The 21,408-nt window shown below is 44.8% G+C and overlaps 1 protein-coding gene across 6 annotated transcripts in view; it reads right to left on the minus strand.

Annotated features, from left to right (window-relative positions):
- Window positions 1–20,843, minus strand: part of KIF14 (kinesin family member 14) — a 52,365-nt gene extending 31,522 nt beyond the window's left edge. The window contains exons 1-16 of one of the 6 annotated variants that reach the window (XM_060091480.1): window positions 20,758–20,843; window positions 20,065–20,236; window positions 16,645–17,175; window positions 15,978–16,545; window positions 14,124–14,378; window positions 13,514–13,601; window positions 9,797–9,895; window positions 8,745–8,797; window positions 7,436–7,466; window positions 6,914–7,021; window positions 5,667–5,783; window positions 4,757–4,872; window positions 3,341–3,513; window positions 2,229–2,376; window positions 1,871–1,934; window positions 1,096–1,280 (exon numbers count right to left, since the gene is read on the minus strand). In XM_060091480.1, coding sequence (XP_059947463.1) covers window positions 1,096–1,280; window positions 1,871–1,934; window positions 2,229–2,376; window positions 3,341–3,513; window positions 4,757–4,872; window positions 5,667–5,783; window positions 6,914–7,021; window positions 7,436–7,466; window positions 8,745–8,797; window positions 9,797–9,895; window positions 13,514–13,601; window positions 14,124–14,378; window positions 15,978–16,545; window positions 16,645–17,062 — 2,423 coding nt within the window. In that variant the 5' untranslated portion in view covers window positions 17,063–17,175; window positions 20,065–20,236; window positions 20,758–20,843. Of the gene's footprint in view, window positions 1–1,095; window positions 1,281–1,870; window positions 1,935–2,228; window positions 2,377–3,340; window positions 3,514–4,756; window positions 4,873–5,666; window positions 5,784–6,913; window positions 7,022–7,435; window positions 7,467–8,744; window positions 8,798–9,796; window positions 9,896–13,513; window positions 13,602–14,123; window positions 14,379–15,977; window positions 17,176–20,064; window positions 20,237–20,448; window positions 20,644–20,757 lie in introns of those variants that run through there. The other 5 variants (XM_060091477.1, XM_060091473.1, XM_060091476.1 and 2 more) reach the window with 5 other exon arrangements.
- Between the last annotated feature and the right edge of the window lie 565 nt (window positions 20,844–21,408).

Raw genomic sequence — 21,408 nt, forward strand, 5'->3', positions numbered from 1 at the left:
GAAACGATGAGCCACACACTGGAGAAAAGATATTTACAACACATGAAACCCACAAAAGCTGGGCCACCAAAATATATTTTAAAACTCCTACAGATTATGAAAAAAAAGCAATACAATCGAAAAATGGACAAAAGACATGAACAGGCAAGTTACAGAAGAGCAAACAAAAATGGCCAAAGAATAGGTGAATAGGATTAGTCAAGGAAATGCAAAACACATCCCCCACGAGATGCCAGTTCACATCCACCCGACAGTGCTAAGGGTTGGCAAGGATGTGGGGCGACAGGTACCTCAGGGCCAATGGCGGCAGAATTGCCAACCATTCTGGAAAACAATCTGAAATTACCTCATAAAGGTGAATATGCACATATGCTACAGCCTGATATCTCTGCTCCCAGACACACAACTTAAGAGTGATTCCCAAACTTTAAAATGATCATTATAGGGTAACAGAAAAATCATCAGACTCACACAGCACAGTGGGGCAAACAGAAAGGCCTGGCCGCCCAGGCTCCTAGCAGCTGCCCCGAGGGCCCTACCTCAGTTTATGAAACTTGCTCCAGAGAAGCCCTGCCCGTTTGTACCAGGAGACGCATCCAAGAGCGCTCACAGCAGTACTGGGGAAGCGAAACATGAGACACCACCCAGACGTCTACCAGCCAAGTAGACAGGTAAACTCATACAACAGGATACTTAACAGCAGAGAAATGAGAGAGCATCAACATGGATAAATCATGAAAACACACTGTGGAGCTACAACAGTTTACATGTACTATCACCCTAACAACACAGTAGCATTCAATTCATATGAACAAATTTTAAAATTTGTCAATCCAATCAAAAATCCTGCCATAGATGATGGATAGAAGTTTAGATCTACTGGCTGAGGGATAACTTCTGATAGAGCGATACTATATCATATCTCATATTGAGAGTAACTGACCTGCCATCCTTACAAAACACTCAGATTGTCTGTTTTTCCTGGCTAAAAGATGCATTCGAAGACTTACACCAAAGCATCAGTGTGAGTGAATGCCTCACATGAAGGAAACCACAAGCCATCAAGATCTGGAAAACTACCGGGGAGGAACGTACCAGTGCTCGTCGGCGATCAGCACCCCCGACAACTGAATGTCATGGCTCGAGCCTGGTTTATACTTTCCGACTGTAGTTGTTCCCTCTTTTATCATATATAACAGTATCTCCGACAGCTGAGGGTCTTCATTGAGATTGACCAGGTTTGGCAAATGGTTGTCCATTTGAAATGTAATTCCTGCTTTCTAGTAGAAGTCAGAAAAAAAATTAACTTTAATCACAAGCATGAAACTGTTAGATCCCCTAGAACATTAAACATTAAAATCACGGCATGTGGGACTCAATTAACGGTCTCTTAGACCCTCTCCTCGCGACTTCCCCGTAAGTGTGACCACCATACTTCTTAGACTCCCAGGAAGACGCTGGCCCTCTGTCCTGACACCATCCTCAGCCCACTCACGGCTCAACCCAGCATCACCACATGTGCCTGATCTCACCCACCGACGTCCACAGCAGGTCCGGTCCTGCCGCTGCGTCTCCACGGGCATCACCTTGGTTCAGACCCGTAGCACCGCCCGCCTGAACCACTGAGGCAGCCTTCTGACCGCCCTGCCAACAGTCCCTCTTGGTTTCAGTCCTGCTTACACCCTACACCAAAGTAATTCTGAACTAATTCTCAAAATGTCGATTCCCTGGTCAAACACTTTCAATGATTTCCCACTTCCCACAGGATAAAACAAATTCCTTGGCCTGGAATGTGAGAAATTACATCTGTATATTTACTGTCATATTTCTTTGCAAATTTTCAAATCAGTTTAGAGAGTTGAAACGATACCTGTAACTCCTTTGTTACTTGAAGTTTTCTTTTTTCAGCTTGTTCAAGTTTTTCTTTCCACATTCTTACCAAAGACAAACGAGAGTTTAAAAGAGTTTAAAATATCCCGATTTATAAGACTGAGAATCAAGAGACAATCAACTGAGATGAGGAAACCACTTGGGAATATTTAAAACGTAACGGTCTGGGGATAAGCTGCTCTATTCACAAGGAAGGCAGGGATAAAGGCAGACTCCGGCACCTGCTCAGCCTCCCGTCCCCACCTCCACCCCCCTCCCCCTCTCCCAACCCTTGCCCCAAGCCAGTCCAGTGATTCCAGGCACCACCCACAGCATCTAAGGTAGTGACCAGAGCCCACCTTTGCATTTCTGCCATGTCTCTCTCCTGCTGATACAGCTTCATTCTCAAGGATGTTATTTCTTGCCGACAGAGCCTATATCGCTCAGGGTCAATGTTCTGACTGTTTCTTTGAGCAGCTTTTAACTTTTCAATTTCTGCTTTCAAGTCTAAATATTTGTAGAAAGATGCATGGTTAATAACATTTGATATATAGTAATTCCCACACTAGACATAACCCTCCAATCTTCTATTTTATTTGAAGTTTTAAATACTAAGTAAAACAGAATACTTGCAGAAATTTTACTTTACCTACAAATCTCTACCTAACCTTTACCTGAAAAACTGCTCCCCTATTAATGAATTTCCCTCCCTCATAAGCAGTGTGGCCACGTAACGTATCATCCAGAGGGACACCTTTGAGAAGGACCGGGGGCACCATTCATCACACTGGGATGACAGCCATGAAGCAGGACTGCCCCAGGCAAACCACACTCATAAAGACCTGTTAGAGGAAGATGACAGGCTTGCCAAGCTGGGATTCAGAATACTTATTTTTAACGAAAATGGTCCCATTTGTTAACAAGAGGGGATCCATACAGGAAAAGATGGAGCACGAGACGGCACATCCATCCTCCTCTGGCCCACACCTCTGAGGGATCTATTCACCTTCTGCAAGATCCCTGAGCAGGCGGGCAAGAGGAGGACTCAGCATTGACGAAGGGAGGCCCGGGCTAGAAACCCAGGACCAAACAGCCTCTGGGTCAATGAACTAAGCAGAAGCAGAGGTGAGAGACAGACAACGGCGGAAAGGTCACAAGAGGAAAAGTAAAGGACATTATTGTCCCTGAGCTGCAGAGGCGCACGACTCAGTCCCTAGAGGGTTTCCTACGCTGGCTCTTTCCCCTTCACCCACCCCATTTCCCAGCTTTTTCTGACTGTTCCCCCTTACTCTCTTTCCCGCCGTCCTTCCATCCGCCTTCCTCATCAGTGTGGAATGATGGCTAGGAGCTATTACACAGGTATGAGAGAAAAATCTTTAACTTCCTTAAACTGCATATTTTCATCACTGAAATGAATATCTGAGACTAAACTCTCGCAAGATAATCTTTAAGTCTGTAGGGAACCGCTGACCTCTGATCAACTTGGCGCTCACGTCCTCGTTGACCCTGGCGGCGTTGACTATCAGCCGGGCCTGGGTGGCGTACCTCAGCGTGCTCAGGGTCTCCTCCACACTGCTGGCCGCCGGGCTGACCGTGGCGATCATTGACGTTTTGGAATTTCCACTCAGACTTTCCTTCAGCAGCCTTCAAGGAAAACAATCACGATTAGACTTTGCTTCTACAACGACCTCATGACAAGTACCTGGAGATCACAACGCAGACCACTGGGACACGTGACGCAGTGTTACGCTCCTCATTCAGACACCAGTTAGAATTGTTTGGTATTTGTAGCTAGTTTTAGATCTCTGAGCACTTTATTTCATCTCACACTTTTCATTTATTTATTTTGGCTGCACAGCTTGTGGAATTCTAGTTCTCTGACCAGGGATTGAACCCTGGTCCTCAGCGGTGAGAGCGCCAAGTCTTAACCACTGGACTAACAGGGAAAGTCCCTCGTCTCACACTTTTTATATTGTTTTGTGAAGCGATAGTCTGTGTGAAGATTTTAAAATATGGTTAACTCTCCAATATTTAGTAAAATCCCTCTCCCCATACTAGACTGTGAGCTACTTTAGGGACGGGACCGTGTGTCTGGTCACCCCTGCATTTCCAGGGTCACCAGAGCCCTTCAAAGGAGCTGCTCCAAAGTGCAGAAAATGATGGATGAACATATAAACACAAATTTTGTTTTCTATTATATGCAAAAGCCTTATTTTAGAAGGAAAAAGATCATGAGACTAAAAACTCTGTATTTATGAATGCAGAGAGAATTATTCCTAACTTTCAAAAGTTACTCTTAATTTTCAAAAGGCATTAAAAAAATCAGATTGTTCCCTTACAGGTTTTGAGGAGGCAATTATAATATAATAAGTCAAATTAAACGATACACTGCTGTCAACAGTGACGCAGTCCATATCAGAATTGGATATTAAATCAATACAGATGTAATCTGAATGTAATACATCTGAAGTTAAATCCATGTTCATTAATGAAGATACTTTTTGAACACCTACCTGCCAGCCAGTGTGTGCTAAACTTCACTTCACTCACATAGTAATGTGTGTGGTGATACCACATATGCTCAAACATCAGGCACTAATAATAGTTCATTCATCATTTAACCCTCATTACAACCCTAAAAGACAGGTATTGATGTTATCCCCATTTTACAGATGAGGAAACAGGCTGGAGGACTATTAAGTGATTTGCCCGAAGTCACACAGTGTGTAGGAAGCACAGCTGAGATAAAGTCCAGGTAGCCTGGCTCTGGAATCCGCACCGCTCACCACTGCTCTGTTCCAGAGTCACATGAAGTCAGTCTATGCGCTTTTCCCCCGCAGTACTCACTCTATTTTGTACAATTCCTTATACTCCAAAAGCTACTTGCCATGTGAGGACAGACTCGCGGTAAGGAATGAACGTTCTCCTCCCGCTGGCCTGCTCGGAGAGCGCAGATATGACCTTTCCCAGGGTCAGCAGGGACTTGTTAATACTCACGCCTTCCTGGGGACAAGATCAAACATTTTAATTGAAAGCAACTGCTCAGCAATAAATGTATTTCACAAAATATATTTCTTCCTTCATATAATTACTGAGGAAATACTTTCTTCCATAAACGACCAACTTTCTTCAGACTCAAAATTTACTGATTGACTCTGAGAAGCAATCATAACCAAGAACTACGTGTTCCTCTTTAAGTCTCAGCAACACAGTCTATAAAGTGCAGGGACAGAGAGGGACTTCCCTGGTGGCGCAGTGGTTAGGAATACCGCCTGCCAGTGCAGGGAACACGGGTCCAAGCCCTGGTCCGGGAAGATCCCACATGCTGCGGAACAACTGAGTCTGTGTGCCACAACTACTGAGCCTGCGCTCTAGAGCCCACGAGCCACAACTACTGAGCCTGCGCTCTAGAGCCCATGAGCCACAACTACTGAGCCTGCGTTCTAGAGCCCACGAGCCACAACTACTGAGCCTGCACTCTAGAGCCCACGAGCCACAACTACTGAGCCTGCAAGCCACAACTACTGAGGCTGTGTGCCCCAACTACTGAGCCTGTGCTCTAGAGCCTGTGCTCCTCAACAAGAGAAGCCACCACAGTGAGAAGCCCGCACACCACAACGAAGAGTGGCCCCCGCTCGCCGCAACTAGAGAAAGCCCACACGCAGCAATGAAGACCCAACATAGCCATAAATAAATAAATTTCTTTAAAAAAAAAAAAAAAGATTATGTGCTTAGCCAGTAATCTCCTAAAAACAGTGCCCAGGACTGAGCTCCCTAGCGTGAGGGCTCACCCTTACCTTCAGCCGCTCCCCGCTCGTCTGGGTCTGGGAACAGCGCTCACTGCCCGCCAGGTCCACCAGGTTTATGCGGCTCCGAATTCTGTGATCCAGCTCTTCCCCTTCCACAAATTCTGTCTGGGACAAAAGGACATTAAAATAACACATCATAAGCTCTTTTACGACTTGCCATCAATATAAGGCTGCAAAACGGAAAGTTAGACAAGATTACAAACCACTCACTTATTTTTGAAAGCTATCCCTTCTTGAATCTGTGACAACTTATAAGAACATATTGAGCAGTGCTCAGACTACGCAAAATAAAAGGAATGACTTTAAAGGGCTAAACCCATAACTACGCAATTATATTAAGGAAACGGCCACAGATAGAAAAAAGGCTTAATGTACAAAGGTGCTGTTCATCCCAGCCCTGAAGTAGCAAAGCATTTAAAAGCAACATAAATGTCCAACAGCAGAGAAAAAATTGAGGAATTTTAACAAAGGAAAATTATGTAGCTGTGAATAATAATATTTTGCAAGTAATTTTAATAGTATAAAATTGTTGCAGATTTTGTAAATTTGTTCTCGTGTGATTGTAAAACAACTGAAAGATTATATACCAAACTCTTTAGAGGGGCTTCATTTGAGCAGTGGAACCCTACGGCTGAATTATTTAAAACCTTTTACTTTCTGATATGTTTTTTCAAATACTGTACAATTATCACGTATTGTTGATAATATATTATCACGTATTGATATGACAATATCAATATCATGATAAGTTAATAATCACGTTATTGATTTTTAGAACAGTGAGAAAAACATACTCCTGTATATGCCACTCAGCGTTACTGTGTATATGTCCTAAAATCCAATTATGTTATATATTTATATGATTGGACTTTTACCTTTGATTTAAAGAAGTAAGAGAGTGGCATGGGCATATATACACTACCAAACATGAAATAGATAGCTAGTGGGAAGCAGCTGCATAGCACAGGGAGATCAGCTTGGTGCCTTGTGACCACGTAGAGGGGTGGGATAGGGAGGGTGGGAGTGAGGGAGATGCAAGATGGAAGAGATATGGGGACATATGTATATGTATAACTGATTCACTTTGTTATAAAGCAGAAAGTAACACATCATTGTAAAGTAATTATACTCCAATAAAGATGATAAAAATAAAAAAATAAAGGAGAAAATAAGGAAAGCATGAACCTTGAACATAGTGACCATCTTACCTAAGAGATTACTCAACAGCACAGTACCTTGGTCTGCGTCATCACCAGGGTGAACACGGAGTGAGAGCGGGAGCTCTTATCATTCATGCCGGTGGCTGCAGTTGCCTTCCTCTTATTTCCCAGTTCCAGCCAAATCTAGTGAGAAAGGAGAGGAGGAGGTCAGGCCTGCAGACAGGGGCTCACCGAAGCAAAGTAAAGCGAGCACATATATATACACATTTATAACCAGCTTATAAAATAAAAATATTAACACATGCTTATTTAAGGATTGGCATTCCCATTGTCTATTTTTTTTCTGTCATAGAAATTTGAATAAGGAAATAATATCTTTAAAAGGCTATTTCTATAACTCTAAACTAACATGATCGATTTAAATTTTTAGTTTATAAGAGTAATTCTTTTGCTTAAAGTTTACACAAACAAAATCAGTTCCTTATAAATTAACCTTTTATTTATGCAAATAGCAAGTCAGGGGAAATATTTTAATGAATATTTATGACTCTGAGCTTTCTATCTAGTGGAGAGAAGATCAATTACAATGGACCTTACCTGGATATCAGGGTAAGAGCTGACAACATTCCTATTTCACAAAAGCAAAGGACAAAATCAGTTTTACTCATGATCACGCTCCTGTTCTTATAAAACATCAGCCACCTTTCAACCACATAATTACTCCATGAATACCACAGTGGAATAAGCCATAGGTATTATTATACTGATTCTTACAGAATCTTTCATTTTCTCCATTCTAAAAGGTAGGTAATAATGTTTTCATTTTAACAAATGTTAAGAAGTATGACTTTTCTTAATATGAAGCACCTTAGCATCTTAACATTGTACTATCCAAGTCTAAATCGTGAGACCAAAAGATAAACTTTAACCAATATGTATAGGCAAAGGCATAGGTATAGGTACCTGTATATATGGGTGTGGTTAGGCGTAGGTAGAGGTACAGGTATATGTATAGGTACACATATATATGGGTGTGGTAGTGCGGGTGTGTATGGGTCTCAGCACAATCCCAGATTTACTAAATGGAGCTGAATTTTTTCTAGCCACTTCTCTTTTCCTTTAAGAAAGCATTTGGGACTTCCCTGGTGGCACAGTGGTTAAGAATCCACCTGCCAATGCAGGGGACACGGGTTCGAGCCCTGGTCCGGGAAGATCCCACACGCCGCAGAGCAACTATGCCCGTGCGCCACAACTACTGAGCCCACGTGCCGCAACTTCTGAAGCCCACGTGCCACAACTACTGAAGCCTGCTGCTCCTAGGGCCCGTGCTCCGCAACAAGAGAGGCCACCACAATGAGAAGCCCACGCACCGCCACGAAGAGTAGCCCCCACTCGCCACAACTAGAGAAAGCCCGCGCTCAGCAACGAAGACCCAACACAGCCAAAACTAAATAAGTAAAATAAACAAATTTATAAAAAAAAAAATATATATATATATACACATATAAAGAGAAAGCATTTGGAGTGGAAAACCAAATAAATGACTCTCAGCATATCTCTAACTCTAAACATTGAGCTCAGCACCTTCTCGCCTCCACAGCTTAAAGTAACAGATAAAAAAAGCGGCTCGAGAGGGAAGGCTTAACTTAATGGGTTAGCAGGGGAAAGGGAGGAAAGTCAAATATTTCATACACAGTACAATTAATGCTCTACGCAAGGCACTTCACAGGTGCCGTGAGAGATATAAACAAATATAACAACAAGCAGCTAACACGCTATTTAGAAAGAGGAGGAACATTTAACTGGATAATATTAAGAGGAGAAGACTAAGTAATGACACAGCGTTTCACGGCTGGGGAGGCCACCGAGAGCACAGCGGTCATGGGCCCTGGCTGCACACACTCACGTGGACAGGCCCTCGACGTAGGGACCGGAGGCCGGGTGCTCCCGCACTCTCAGCTGTGGGCAAACATGAGCCACATTAACAGCAAGGCAAATACTTCATATAAAAGAGAATTTCAAATGACCCTTTTTTTTCTGTATTTAGAGTCTACAGTAAAGAGATTTGTCTCTACCTGGAAATAAATATAAAGGTCCTCACAGAAACACATCTGTAAGGCACTAGGAAACTGCCTCAAGACCACAAACTGTTCACATCGGCACAGTATTTGACAATATACCATAACATCAAATATCTTACTAGTTTTTTATTCCTAAGTCCTGCCGTAGCTATTGTTTATATGCTTTTAAATCGCTTTCTAAAATATGTGCAATAAATTTCAGACAGTTAACATTTTCTTCCGTTTTACATTATACATTTTAAACTTTGTGAGCAGAAATTTAAAAACACATAGAAGTCAGAGAAGGGAATGCCAAGTTTTGTATGAGTCTCTTGATGTTGCCAAAAGCAAACGGCATGACCTTGAGCAAGTCAAGTGACCTCTTCAGATTTTAGCTTCTCGCTCTCCACAGCCCTTTTCAAAGTCAGAAATTTTTAATTCTAATAGCGGTTGTTTAAAAAGTTGATGCCTTTGTGAAACTTTCTGCTTCACAGAAAATATTAGCTATAAGGTATCAATTTGCTAAATAATCGAGTGAAATACATATTCTACAATAACAAGACAGTTTTTTAAACTTTTATTCTTTTTTGGCTTTGCAGACTTTTAGGGATTTGGTATTTGACATAAGTGGTCCAACTGAATCTTGGAATGTTTTGTCTTTAACTTCTACACAATACTTGCTTAAGTAAAATGAGGTTACAGTTAATAACTAGTTTAATGTCCACCAACAATAATGTTCAGCTTACTTAGTAAATAGCAATGTAGTTAGACTGTAGATCTCAAGCATTTGCTATCATATGCATTTTAGTAATTAAGCTATATACCATCTTGAGAACCAATATAATTACATGTATCAATAAAAACAGAAATTAAAAACAAATAAGTTTTTAAATCTTACTGTTTGCTTTCTCTGCCCATTTTCACCTTTACAAACCAGAAGGTCGTGAATTTTTTCATTATATACTTCAAAGAAGCTCATTTCAAGGTGATAGCTGACCTAGCAGGAACAGAAACACAGCATACAATTTATTTGAAAAGTTCTTGCATTTTTTACAAATCATATCTGATAACAGTCTAGTAACCAGAATGTATAAAGAACTCTTACAATTCAACAACAGAAAGACAAACAACCAATTAAAAAATAGGCAAAGGACTGAACAGACATCTCTGCAAAAAAGATACACAAATAGTCCACAAGCACATGGAAAGGTGTCCAACATCACAAGTCAGTAGGGAAATGCAAATCAAAGCCACAGTTAAGAAACCACTTCAGACCCACTAGGATGGCTGTAATCAAGGAAACGGAAAACGACAAATGCTGATGAGGATGTGGAGAAACCGGAACCCTCCAGTGTTGCTGGTGGGAGTGTTAAATGGTGCAAATGTAGTGGAAAACAGTGGGCAGTTCCTCAAAAGGTTAAGCGCAGAATTACTGTATAACCCAGCAATTTCACTCTTATCTACCCAAAAGAATTACAAATAAATTCAAATTAAAAATTACTCAAATAGGGACTTCCCTGGTGGCCCAGTGGTTAAAAATCCACCTTCCAATGCAGGGGACATGGGTTCGATCCCTGGTCGGGGAACTAAGATCCCACTTAGTTGCTGCGGGGCAACTAAGCCAACGCCGCAACTACTGAGCCTGTGCGCTCTGAAGCCCACACGCCACACCGAGAGAGAAGCCCGTGCGCACAACAGCGAGTCCATGCGCCGCAAGGAAAGATCCTGCGTGCCGCAACTAAGACCCGACGTAGCCAAATAAATAAATAGTTTAAAAAATTACTCAAATAAAAATTGTACCCAACTGTACAGCTGTGTATTGTAATAGCAACAGTATTACAAAAGCCAAGAGATGGAAACAGCCTAAATGCCCATCAACTGATAAAGAAGATGTGGTGTGTATATGCAATGGCCTATTACTCAGCCATAAAAAGGAACGAAGTGTCAATACCTGCTGCAACACCGACGAACCTCATGCTGCACGATATTCCACTTACAGGAAACGTCCAGAATACGTAAAGCCACAGAGACAGAAAGTAGGGGCTGAGGAGAGGGAAATCAGTGGTAACGACTTAATGGTACATGGACGGTCTCCTTTGAGGGTGATGCAAATTTTTTTAGACCCAGATAGAGGTGGTGGTTGCACAACATTATAAATGTACTAAATGCCACTGAATTTTATATTTTAAGATGGTCAATTTTATGTTATGTGAATTTTATCTTAATATAGGAAAATTTCTCATTTCAACAACAAAAGTCCTTGCGTTTCTTACTAACTTCTAGGAAATTCACCTAATTCGATTCACCTTAGTATGTACATGGCTTTGGACTATGTGAGAAGGATATACAGAAGTATACGGCAAGGTTCTCGCCCACGAGTTTCCATCTCAGAGAAACATAACATACCCTCCAACAGATAAGACAGAGCAATAGAAAATTAAGAACCAAAATGAGAAATCATGACCATAAATAAAACAGCCAATCAGAAAGGGGAGATGCGGGTGCCAGAGAGGCTGGGGAAGGAGGAGAAAAGGATGGGAGGCATGAGGAACGCAGCGGCTGGACCCTGTGGGCGAACACTTGATCTGCTAAGTGAGGATCTTAAATCAGATTGTGATTCCTGACTGCGGCAAAAAACAATCAACCAGACTCAGTAGAGCTGAGCTTCTCCTCCTTTTGACTCTGAAAGACAAGGTATAAAAGCCAAAAAGGGAAAATTTGCTCCCATGTAGCTTTTCTGAGCTAGGGCATGTTTCCTTGTTAGAGAAATAAATTTCATCCACAGGCCCAAAGTGAGTCAACAAACACCCAGCGCTGAAGAAACTAGAAGCTTCAAGGGAGATCAGAGAGATGCAGGCTCAATTCACCAAGTATTTATTGGGCCTACCAGGCACACAGAACTCTTCTAGGTGCCGTGGGAGAACCTGAGGTGAACTGGACAGGCTTCATCCTCAGAGAAGTCACAGTCTAATTGGAGATGCAACACAGCACTTGAGTAACACAGACGGAAGGATACAGTTAGCATCCCGGGAGAGGAACAAAGCACTTCCGGGTAGAGATCAGGTACAGGTGAGCCCATGCAATTACAGGTTATTTACGAGGGCTGTGGATACAGGTATCGGGGCTCAGAATTCAACAAACATGCATCAACATCTATTATATATCAAACAGTGTACTGTGTTACGGGGCTTCCAGGGGGCCTTGGAGAGGAAGATGCTGTGGGAGGGGAGCTGCGAAAGGTGGGGAGAGGATCATACTTGGTCCGCTCCTTCAAGGCGCCTGGCGTCTGTGGCTATACCCCCTCCGTGACCCCCACCCGCATGCTGTTATCTTCTACCACCCTGAGTAATCCAAATGGACAAAACCACAGTCACCTCGCTGGGCTCCCCATGTGCCGGGCGCTGTTCAAAACCTTTCACACAGGCGAACACATTGCACACCCACAACAAACCTAGGAGAACGTCCCCCTCATCCCCAGGCTCTGCGCTGAAGCACTCAGAGAAGTGAAGCACACTGCTCGAGGTCACACTTCCAGCGAAGTTATGGAACCTGGATTCCAGCTCAAGCCGTCTCCGAAGTCCACGCTCTGAACCGTTTCATGTGTTCCTCTCACTGACAAAGTCGTTCCCCACGCCTGGAGCGCCCCAGACCCGTGACCACTCCAGAGACCCCTCGCCTTCGCCTGCTCTCCCTCCCTGGCTTCCACCCCCCCTAAACGAAACAGATGCTAACAGAGGGGCCTAACCCACGGGCCACGCCTCCTCTAAGGGCCCCGTGCCCCCAGCTTACATGTTCCCACAGCCGCCGCCCTCATCCTAACCTAGTATTTACTTCACTTTATTTAGCACCTCACTGACGGTACTCGACTGTGTACTGGCCCGTTTCTCCATCACACTCTCTTCACTACAGGCACTGGGTCTTTCCACTCTGTGCTCCCAAGTACAGCACAACATTTTCCCAAGTCCCCTTATCATAAGAATCACGAGGAAAAGTATGATTATAAATTATAATTATAAACTCCCAGGCTACCCCCTAAACCAAATGAATCAGAATCTCCAGAAGCTTTTCAGCAAGTACACCCACACACACATTCCTAGGGGCTCTTATCCTCAAGCAAGTTTCGGAAAAACTGGTCTAACAGGCTGCCCAGCAAACAGCTGGCCACCCTAGGACCAGGTGAGAGGGCGTGGGCATCCAGCACTGGGGCAGTGCGGGGCACGAGCGAGGCTGTGACCTCCACTCCGGGCTGAATCTGCACGTCACTCCTCTCTCTCCCACTGTCGCCATCCTAATGTTGACGCCTGCCGTCCTTAGGGAAGGCCGTGCCGCCCCCCCACCACAGACACGCACAATGGGGCGTAACTACCGCCACGTGCACCCCACACCCACGGAGGTGACTGGGCAGAGAAGGCGGAAGAGAGGACCCTGCACTCCTGTCCAGCAGGAGGAACCGCCTCTGAGTCTAGAGCCCCCGTCCCCCAAACCACTGTCCGAAAGGAGAGCGACCGGAAGCTACATCTTCCACTGAGTAGCTCCTTAGCGGCCACGACTCTGACTTCAACTTGGTTTGACCGTCTTCTAGTCTAACAAGGCTACGGATACTATGAGAACATACCTCCTGGGTTTGTTTTCTGGCTATTTCAGCAAAAAGACCTTCACAGAATCTTGGAATTATTCCTGGTTCTTCACTAAATCCCATCATCCTGGAAAATACATTATGAATAGGAGGAAGTAAAACTAATTAGGTTTTTAAGTTCTTTGGGGAGAAAGTAAACCTCAATTTCCTCTTCTGTAAAATGGAAATAAGAACTATCTAATTCAGAGCCTTTAGCACAGGGCCTGGAATATAGTAAAAACTTAATAAGTGTTAGCTACTATTAAAATTTGAGTATTTCCTTCTAGGACAGGTATTATTACCATACCGTTGATCAGATGACTTGCTTGTAATTCTCACAACAATACTTCCAATTAACCTCTCTGGGCTTCAGTTTACACAAGAAAGAAAGAGTTTATAGTAAAATGGGGCCAACGAAACAATATCTCACGCATAAACAGAAACCCAGAGACAAAGTAACTTGCCCAAGTTTGCAGAACTAGTATGTAAAATGGTGAGATTTGCGCCCAGACCTGTGCAGTTGCAAAACTATATTCTTTCTATCAAACTATGCTGCTTCTCACAAAAAGTGTAAACATTTCTGGATAATCGGACTTATGATACAACTTACGTATAGGACTTTCCAGAGCCAGTCTGACCATAGGCAAAGAGACAGGTGTTGAAGCCTTCAAAGGCCTGTTCCAGGAGCGGGGCTGCCAGTGCCTTGTACACGGCCATCTGGCTCGCGAAGCGGGGATGACATTCATCAACGGACCAGAAGCAAAGGTCGTAAACAAAACTGTACACCTGTCTCATGCTGGGATGTTCCACAGCTATTTCTTCCCCATTCAGGAAGACCACCTGGGATGCTTCTTCACTCTTCTCTCTTTAAAAAGAAGTGCAGAGAAAAATATCGTTACTATAATTATTCTGAGTATTTTTCCCACAGAATATAATAAGGACCTCAAACTAGTTAAATACAACGTTACTCCAGGGCAAGATGATTCTTCAGTTTCATGTGGAAAATGCAGATCAGCACACGTAATAACAGTGGGTTTCCAAAATCTATTTCCTGCAGCTCCAGTGCCACTGCTCAAAGGGAAAATGGAGTTCCAGATTGCTTGTCTGGAAAAATGTCCCCTACTTTTACAGGATTCTCCATCTTTTTCCTTTTCTCTTAGGCTCTCCCTTTTCTCATCCTGCCTACTATAATCTACCTGTCTCAGCAGTTCAAACCTGGAAATTTGTTTGAATATATTATAAAGAAATTTTGGAGGTACAAATCTATATAAAGCTGGTAAGAAACACAATTTCAACAAACTCAGTTAGATACAAGTCTGAACCATAAGCGTCTTTGGGCTACTAGTTATGTTTCTATGAATCCGAAGGTCCCTCCTCCTTTAAATGATCTCTTTGGGTCCATCCTTCTTCCATCTAAGACTCAGTAGGAAATCTTTCACTGGCTCCAGAGCTGCAGAAAAACAACATCAGTCCTTGTCTGGCCCCAGATCTCTCCTCCGCCCCCCACTCTGCTTTCGATCAGAAACTACTGCGGAAACCACCTCCCTCATCCTCCCCCGCGGGCCTGCTACAGGCGCGCCTGCCGCGTCTGGAGTCAGCACGCGGTCCCTCGCTCCATCCTCTCCAGGGCAGCCACCCATCCTGGGCTTGTCCCCTCTGCCCCTCTTCCCCGCACAGTCTTGAGGCTCTTCGGTACTGAGTTCTCTCGCCTTATCACCGACCCCACATTTTCAGCTATAAGGCCCACAGCCCTCTGGAACTTGCCTTAACTGCTGGCCGTTTAGGTTCAAACCAGAGGTCCGTGTGCACTGCCGGGTCACCATACCCTCCTCTAACTCACTTAGGTCCACAACTGAGTTAAAAACTACTGACTCTGTGAAGTCTTCACAGTCATCTCTCCAAGTATGTAAAGATAACCAGATGCCACATTCACACTGGGCGGGTCGTCTTTTTCAGCGCAACCCACCATCTGAGTGTCTCACCCACAAGCACTTTTGGGGAGAGATTTTTTTTTGCCATCAAAATCAAATCTAATAAATGAGTGAGCGTATAACCACCACATAGCAGAGACGATGAGGGGGTGACCACCACTCCGGAAAGGGTTTTGGAAGGACATCTTTGGGGAACGAGTGACCTGCTGTCTCTTCTCAAGGGAAAGGTAGAGATCCCACCGTACATTACAGATCTGAAAGCAGACTGCGTTAGACTGGAGTCATTCAGACTTTTAAAAAGCGGTATATCCAGAGAAACTTATGTCTGCAAAATATGGTGATTTCGATTTTTAATTTTACAGCCAATCATCAAAAATAATCCACATACTACAACTGAACCGAGAAGTTCTATCTATATAAAAGAATCACCAGCCAGTTTGAAAATGCATGAACACACTGACTTCCCAAAGGCAGAGAGGAACTGGACACGCTCCACGCCACCAGCCTGGCCTTAGACAGAAAGGGGCACGTACCGCGTGCTGAAAGGCCTGACTCTGACTGCCACCGTCACTTGACTGTTTTCCACTTTTAGGGGGTCTGTTTCTGTAGAGGTTCTCCGAAGTGCAGTTTCTTCTTCAGGAAGGAATACATTTTCTCGTGACCGCTCCCTTTTATCTGCGAGAAGAGAACTTTTCGGCCTTTGTTTAACTTGAAGGGCTGGCATCCTGTTTTTCAGAACTGACGCAGCTGGGCTCTTAGACTGAGGAATGCCACGCTTGGGTGTCGGTCTGTGCTCTGTAACACACTTCGAAGGTGTTCTTTTCTCTAAGCTTTCAAATTTGGGTGCAAGTTTCGCACCATCCTTCCCAGCACTTCTGTGATGTAAGCTTCCTGTTCCTGACACTCTGATATCCAACTTGCTCTGAATAGGTTTTGTTGCCAAGCGTCCTGATCTAACAGCTTCGGTCTGACTCTGGGAACCAGAGGGTGGTCTATCACTTAGGGACTTAAGGGCAACATTTTCGTCTGCCCCACTGACAGCCGAAAGCGTTTCTTTGTATTTTCCACCAGCCTTCACTTCAGGGTCTTTTGGGTCTGCAGCTAAAGGTACAGAAGGTGTGACAAGAAAGTTTCTATCATTATTTACAGTCTTTACATTTATACTAGTTTCTGGTGAAGCACAACTGTTTTCTCCTTTACCTCCCACATTCTGCGCTGCTTTCCACTTTTCCACAGAATCTGACTTAGCCCGATGTTGTAACGCAAGACATGTTTCTGCTGTTTTCACAGTTGTGTCTCCCAACTCACGACCAAGCAGAGAGGATTCTTTGCTCCTTGTCACTCTCCTCTGAAGTGTTAACCTACCCACAGGGTTAGGGGGAAGGGGTGTATCTTCCGTTTTTTTACAGGCAGAGATAACATAAGTCCTATTTACGTCTCTGGTTTTACTTGCGGATATCAATAACGGATCATCATTTTCACATTCCGACATATCCGACTTTGAACGCAGCTTCAGCCTGCTACCGTGGGGGAGGACAGGCAGCGATGAACTCTTTGGGGAGGAAGGGATACCAAGGATATTGCTGTCATTTCTACTATGTGCAGTGTAAACTGACATTGTGGCAGCAAGTTATTTTTAGAAAGGATGTTGCTGAAGAAACTTTAAGCTCTTCTTCGGACGTTCACTTAACTTCCGGCCATTCCTTCTGCATCAGTTTCCAAAATTATCTGCTAAAATTAAATAAATAAACAAAATTTAGATGGCACAGACTACGAATAGGCCGTAAAAACATGAGAACCTTCCACGGTGAAAGTAACTGCTCAGAGCAGTACATCAGAGTAGGTCATGATCTCCAGCTCAGATACTGTTCCCATGCAGCTTCAGACAAACCTCTGACCTCAAAGAGCTTACAGTCATTACTTACAATCATTACTCAACTGAGCTCCCATGAGGTGCCAGGCCCTCTGATGGACACTATGGATTTTCAAAGGCAAGACCCCTGTTTTCATTTCCTTAGTCTAGAAGGAATGCACAGATGACACTTGTATCAGGCCAAATGTGCCAGGTGACTTTAAAGATGTAAAAAGCACATGTCGGGGGCTTCCCTGGTGGTCCAGTGGTTAAGACTTCGCACTTCCACTGCAGGGGGCACGGGTTCGATCCCTGGTCAGGGAACGAAGATCCCGCATGCTGTGTGGCACAGCCAAAAAAAGAGAAAAGAAAAAAAAAAGCACATGTCAAAGACATAAGAACGGCCAACAAGCACATAAAAAGATGCTCAACATCACTAATCATTAGGGAAAAGCAAATCAAAACTATAACGAGATGCCACATCACTAGCTCATTAGAATGGCTACTATCAAAAAAAAAAAAAGTGTTGACAAGGATGTGAAGAAACTGGTACCCTTGTGTACTGCTGATGCAAAATGATACAGCCACTATGGAAAACAGTATGGACAGTCCTCCAAAAATTAAAATTACCACGTGACCTAGCAATTCCACTTCTGAGTATATACCCAAAAGAAATGAAAGCAGGGTCTCGAAGAGATTTTTTTTTTTTTTTTTTTTTTGCTGTACGCGGGCCTCTCACTGCTGTGGCCTCTCCCGTTGCGGAGCACAGGCTCCGGACACACAGGCTCCGCGGCCATGGCTCGCGGGCCCAGCCGCTCCGCGGCATGTGGGATCTTCCGGGATCGGGGCACGAACCCGTGTCCCCTGCATCGGCAGGCGGACTCTCAACCACTGCGCCACCAGGGAAGCCCTCGAAGAGATATTTTTATGCTCATGTTCATAGCAGCATTATCCACAATAGCTAAAATGGGGAAGCAACCCAAGGTTCCAATGACCAATAAATGCATTACCAAAATGTGATATATTCATACGATGGAATATTATTCATCTTTTAAAAGTAAAGAAATTCTGCAATATGCTACAATATGGATGAACCTTGAGGACATTATGCTAAGTGAAATAAGCCAGTGACAAAAGGACAAATAACATCACTTATATCAAGTACATAGAGTAGTTAAAATCATAAAAACAGAAAGTTGCCAGGATCTGGGGGAGGGGAGAACAGAGAGTTAGTGTTTAATAGGTATAGAGTTTCAGATTTACGAGATGACAAGAGTTATGGGTATGGATGGTAGTGACGACCACGCAACAATATGAATATATTTAAGGATGTACACTTAAAAACGGTTAAGATGGGGCTTCCCTGGTGGCGCAGTGGTTGAGAGTCCACCTGCTGATGCAGGGGACACGGGTTCGTGCCCCGGTCCGGGAAGATCCCACATGCCGCGGAGCGGCTGGGCCCGTAAGCCATGGCCGCTGAGCCTGTGCGTCTGGAGCCTGTGCTCCGCAACAGGAGAGGCCACAACAGTGAGAGGCCCGCGTACCATAAAAAAAAAAAAAAAAAAAACGGTTAAGATGGAAAATGTTAGAAAAGAGAACATGTCAGCAAAGGTTTTTTTTAAGTACCCCCAGCTTGGGGAGCAGGGAGGGGGACTAATGGGGACACTCCAGCACCAAAGTTAAAGACCGGAGTGAAGCACTTCTGCATCAGCTGAATGCACGTTACATGCAAGAATGCCTCAGAGAGATGAGTTTGAGAGGTGTCACAGACAGATTATTCCCAAATAAGTAGCAGAGACAATAAATATGATAAATGCTGTAAATTAATTGCTTGTGCTGAGAAAAATTATGCAAGATTAGTTACGTAGACAGCCTGCCCTTTAGCAGTTAGACAACAAAGTAGACAGTAACTGTGTGTCAACAGCAGCGACCCAGCATTCATGTTTAAGAGAAAAGAGAACTGCAGTGACAGCTAAGAGGTCTGGCTTCTAGTCAACGCTGAATCAAACTGGTTATATTGATGTAAACAAGTCTTTACATTTGCATGCCTGATTCGAACTTGTAAAATGACACCTGATCATTGACACATATTTCATTGTGAAAGTAAATAAAGGAAACCTCATTTAAAATAGAACTGGGGGATCTAAAGAGCAGCTCTCATGCTTTATCCCTTGCTATGTTTTACAGACTCTACAGGAAGAAGCTACTTCACGTCCCAGAGCAAAGAGGAAGAAAGGTTTCCTCGTTGCCTATAGCAACCGCCCAGCCAATGAGAAAATGCGCAGCTCAGCCACTAGGAGGTGATCACCACCCGGACTGTCGTTCAATTCCCTCCTTTTCTTCACACAGGCAGACCTGTCTTAGGCGCTTTGCTGCCCCATACAGATACTGCGCTTTTCACAAACTAAAGGTTTGTGGCAACCTTGCATCAGCAAGTCAGAGCCATTTTCCCAAGTGCATCGGCTCACTTCATGTCTGCGTCGCATTTTGGTAATTCTCACAATATTTCAAACTTTTTCATTAGCGCCCTACTTGTTATGGTGATCTGTGATCAGCGGTCTTTGATGTTACTACTAGGACGCACTGAAGGCTCTGATGATGGTTAGCATTTTTACCATTAAAGTGTTTTAAATGAAGGTATATACATTGTTTTCTTAGACACAATACGATTGCACACTTCATAGGCTACAGTATAGCACAAATATAACTTTTATATGAAACAAAACATTCCTGTGACTCCATGGGTGGTCTCACGGAGCCCACACTACCTGGGAGGTGCCGGGACAGACAAGCCCCTCTCCTCTGCTCTGGGCTGGTCCACCCTTTCTGCTCCAGCGAGCTCGCCCTGAGCTCAGTTCTCTGCTGCTCCCACACAGACTCTTCCTGCTAATCCAGCAACTGGCTGTTGTGTTTTTAAAGTCGACCCCAGAGATTACGGCTCTGGAGGAACAAAATAACAGAGGTTCACTTTCAAGTAAGCCTTTGAAAGTTCTAAATCACTAACAGTCATTACCGGAAACTTCGCCAGGACCTAAGCATCTCCCGTCACCTTTTTAACTAAAAGCAGGGAATCTTCCTGTTACGGAAGCAAATACAAAGGCAAGAAGAGATTGCGGACCTTCAACCGCAGCTGAAAACCTGCTGCTACTTACACGGAGCGAGATGGCTCTTTGTTTTGCGGGGTGGGGGGGTCGCTGTGAGACCGGAGGGAAGAGGGGCCCAGACCCCGGGACCGGTTCTCAGCGGTCACTCCGGGACCGGGACAGCGACGCGCCCCGAAGGCGGCCCCGGCGGGGGCAGCGGCGCGAAGGGCGAGGCCCGGTCCCGCCCCTGTCCCTCCTGGGGGACCCCTCCCGTCCCCCTGGGGGACCCCTGCCCCGCTCCGCCCGGACTCCCAAGCCGCTTGGCCGCCCCCCGCCGCCGCCCGCACCGACGCGCCGCCCCCAGGCCGCAACACCTACCTCTCGCACCCCACCTAGCAGGCCCCAGACCTTCCCGCGCCGCTCACGCCTCCGCCGCCGGCCAGCGGTTTGAACGCGCGCCCCGCCCTCTGATTGGCTGCCGGGCGCCGAGCAAGCACGTCCTCCCGGAAGCGCACGCCCGTAGCGTGGATCCGAGCTCGCATCTCCTAGGCAACAGGCCCGCCCCCCCCAGGCTGCGCGCAAGGAGCTGGGCGCGGCCATAGCGGCGTAGGGAGCGCCCGCCCTCGGTTGGGCTTGGACTAGGAAGCGGGCAGCGGCGCGCTTGTCCAGCCTCGGTGCACGGTGAGCACAGTCCGTCCGCCTCACAGCAGGACTTCTCGGTGCAGAAATGGCTGTTTGCCCCCAAGTGAACCAGAATCATTCACACTTTTCCAGGATTTCCTGTGCAAAGCCTGGTGATGGGAAGTGCGCTAAATGTCTTACATGGAATTTTTTCAGTTAATCCTGAATATCTTACGAGGTAAATATTAATATGATTCCTCAGTTTACACACGAGGGACTGAGGTTTAGAGTTAAACTTGTGAAAAATCAGACAACTAGCAGGCGGTGTAACTAGAATTCCAAAGCCCACGTCGTGAGATATAACTTACTTTCTATAAATATTACAATAAGATTTTGAAGCATGAAAAA

Source organism: Mesoplodon densirostris, chromosome 2, assembly GCF_025265405.1.
Source record: "Mesoplodon densirostris isolate mMesDen1 chromosome 2, mMesDen1 primary haplotype, whole genome shotgun sequence".
Taxonomy (NCBI): domain Eukaryota; kingdom Metazoa; phylum Chordata; class Mammalia; order Artiodactyla; family Ziphiidae; genus Mesoplodon; species Mesoplodon densirostris.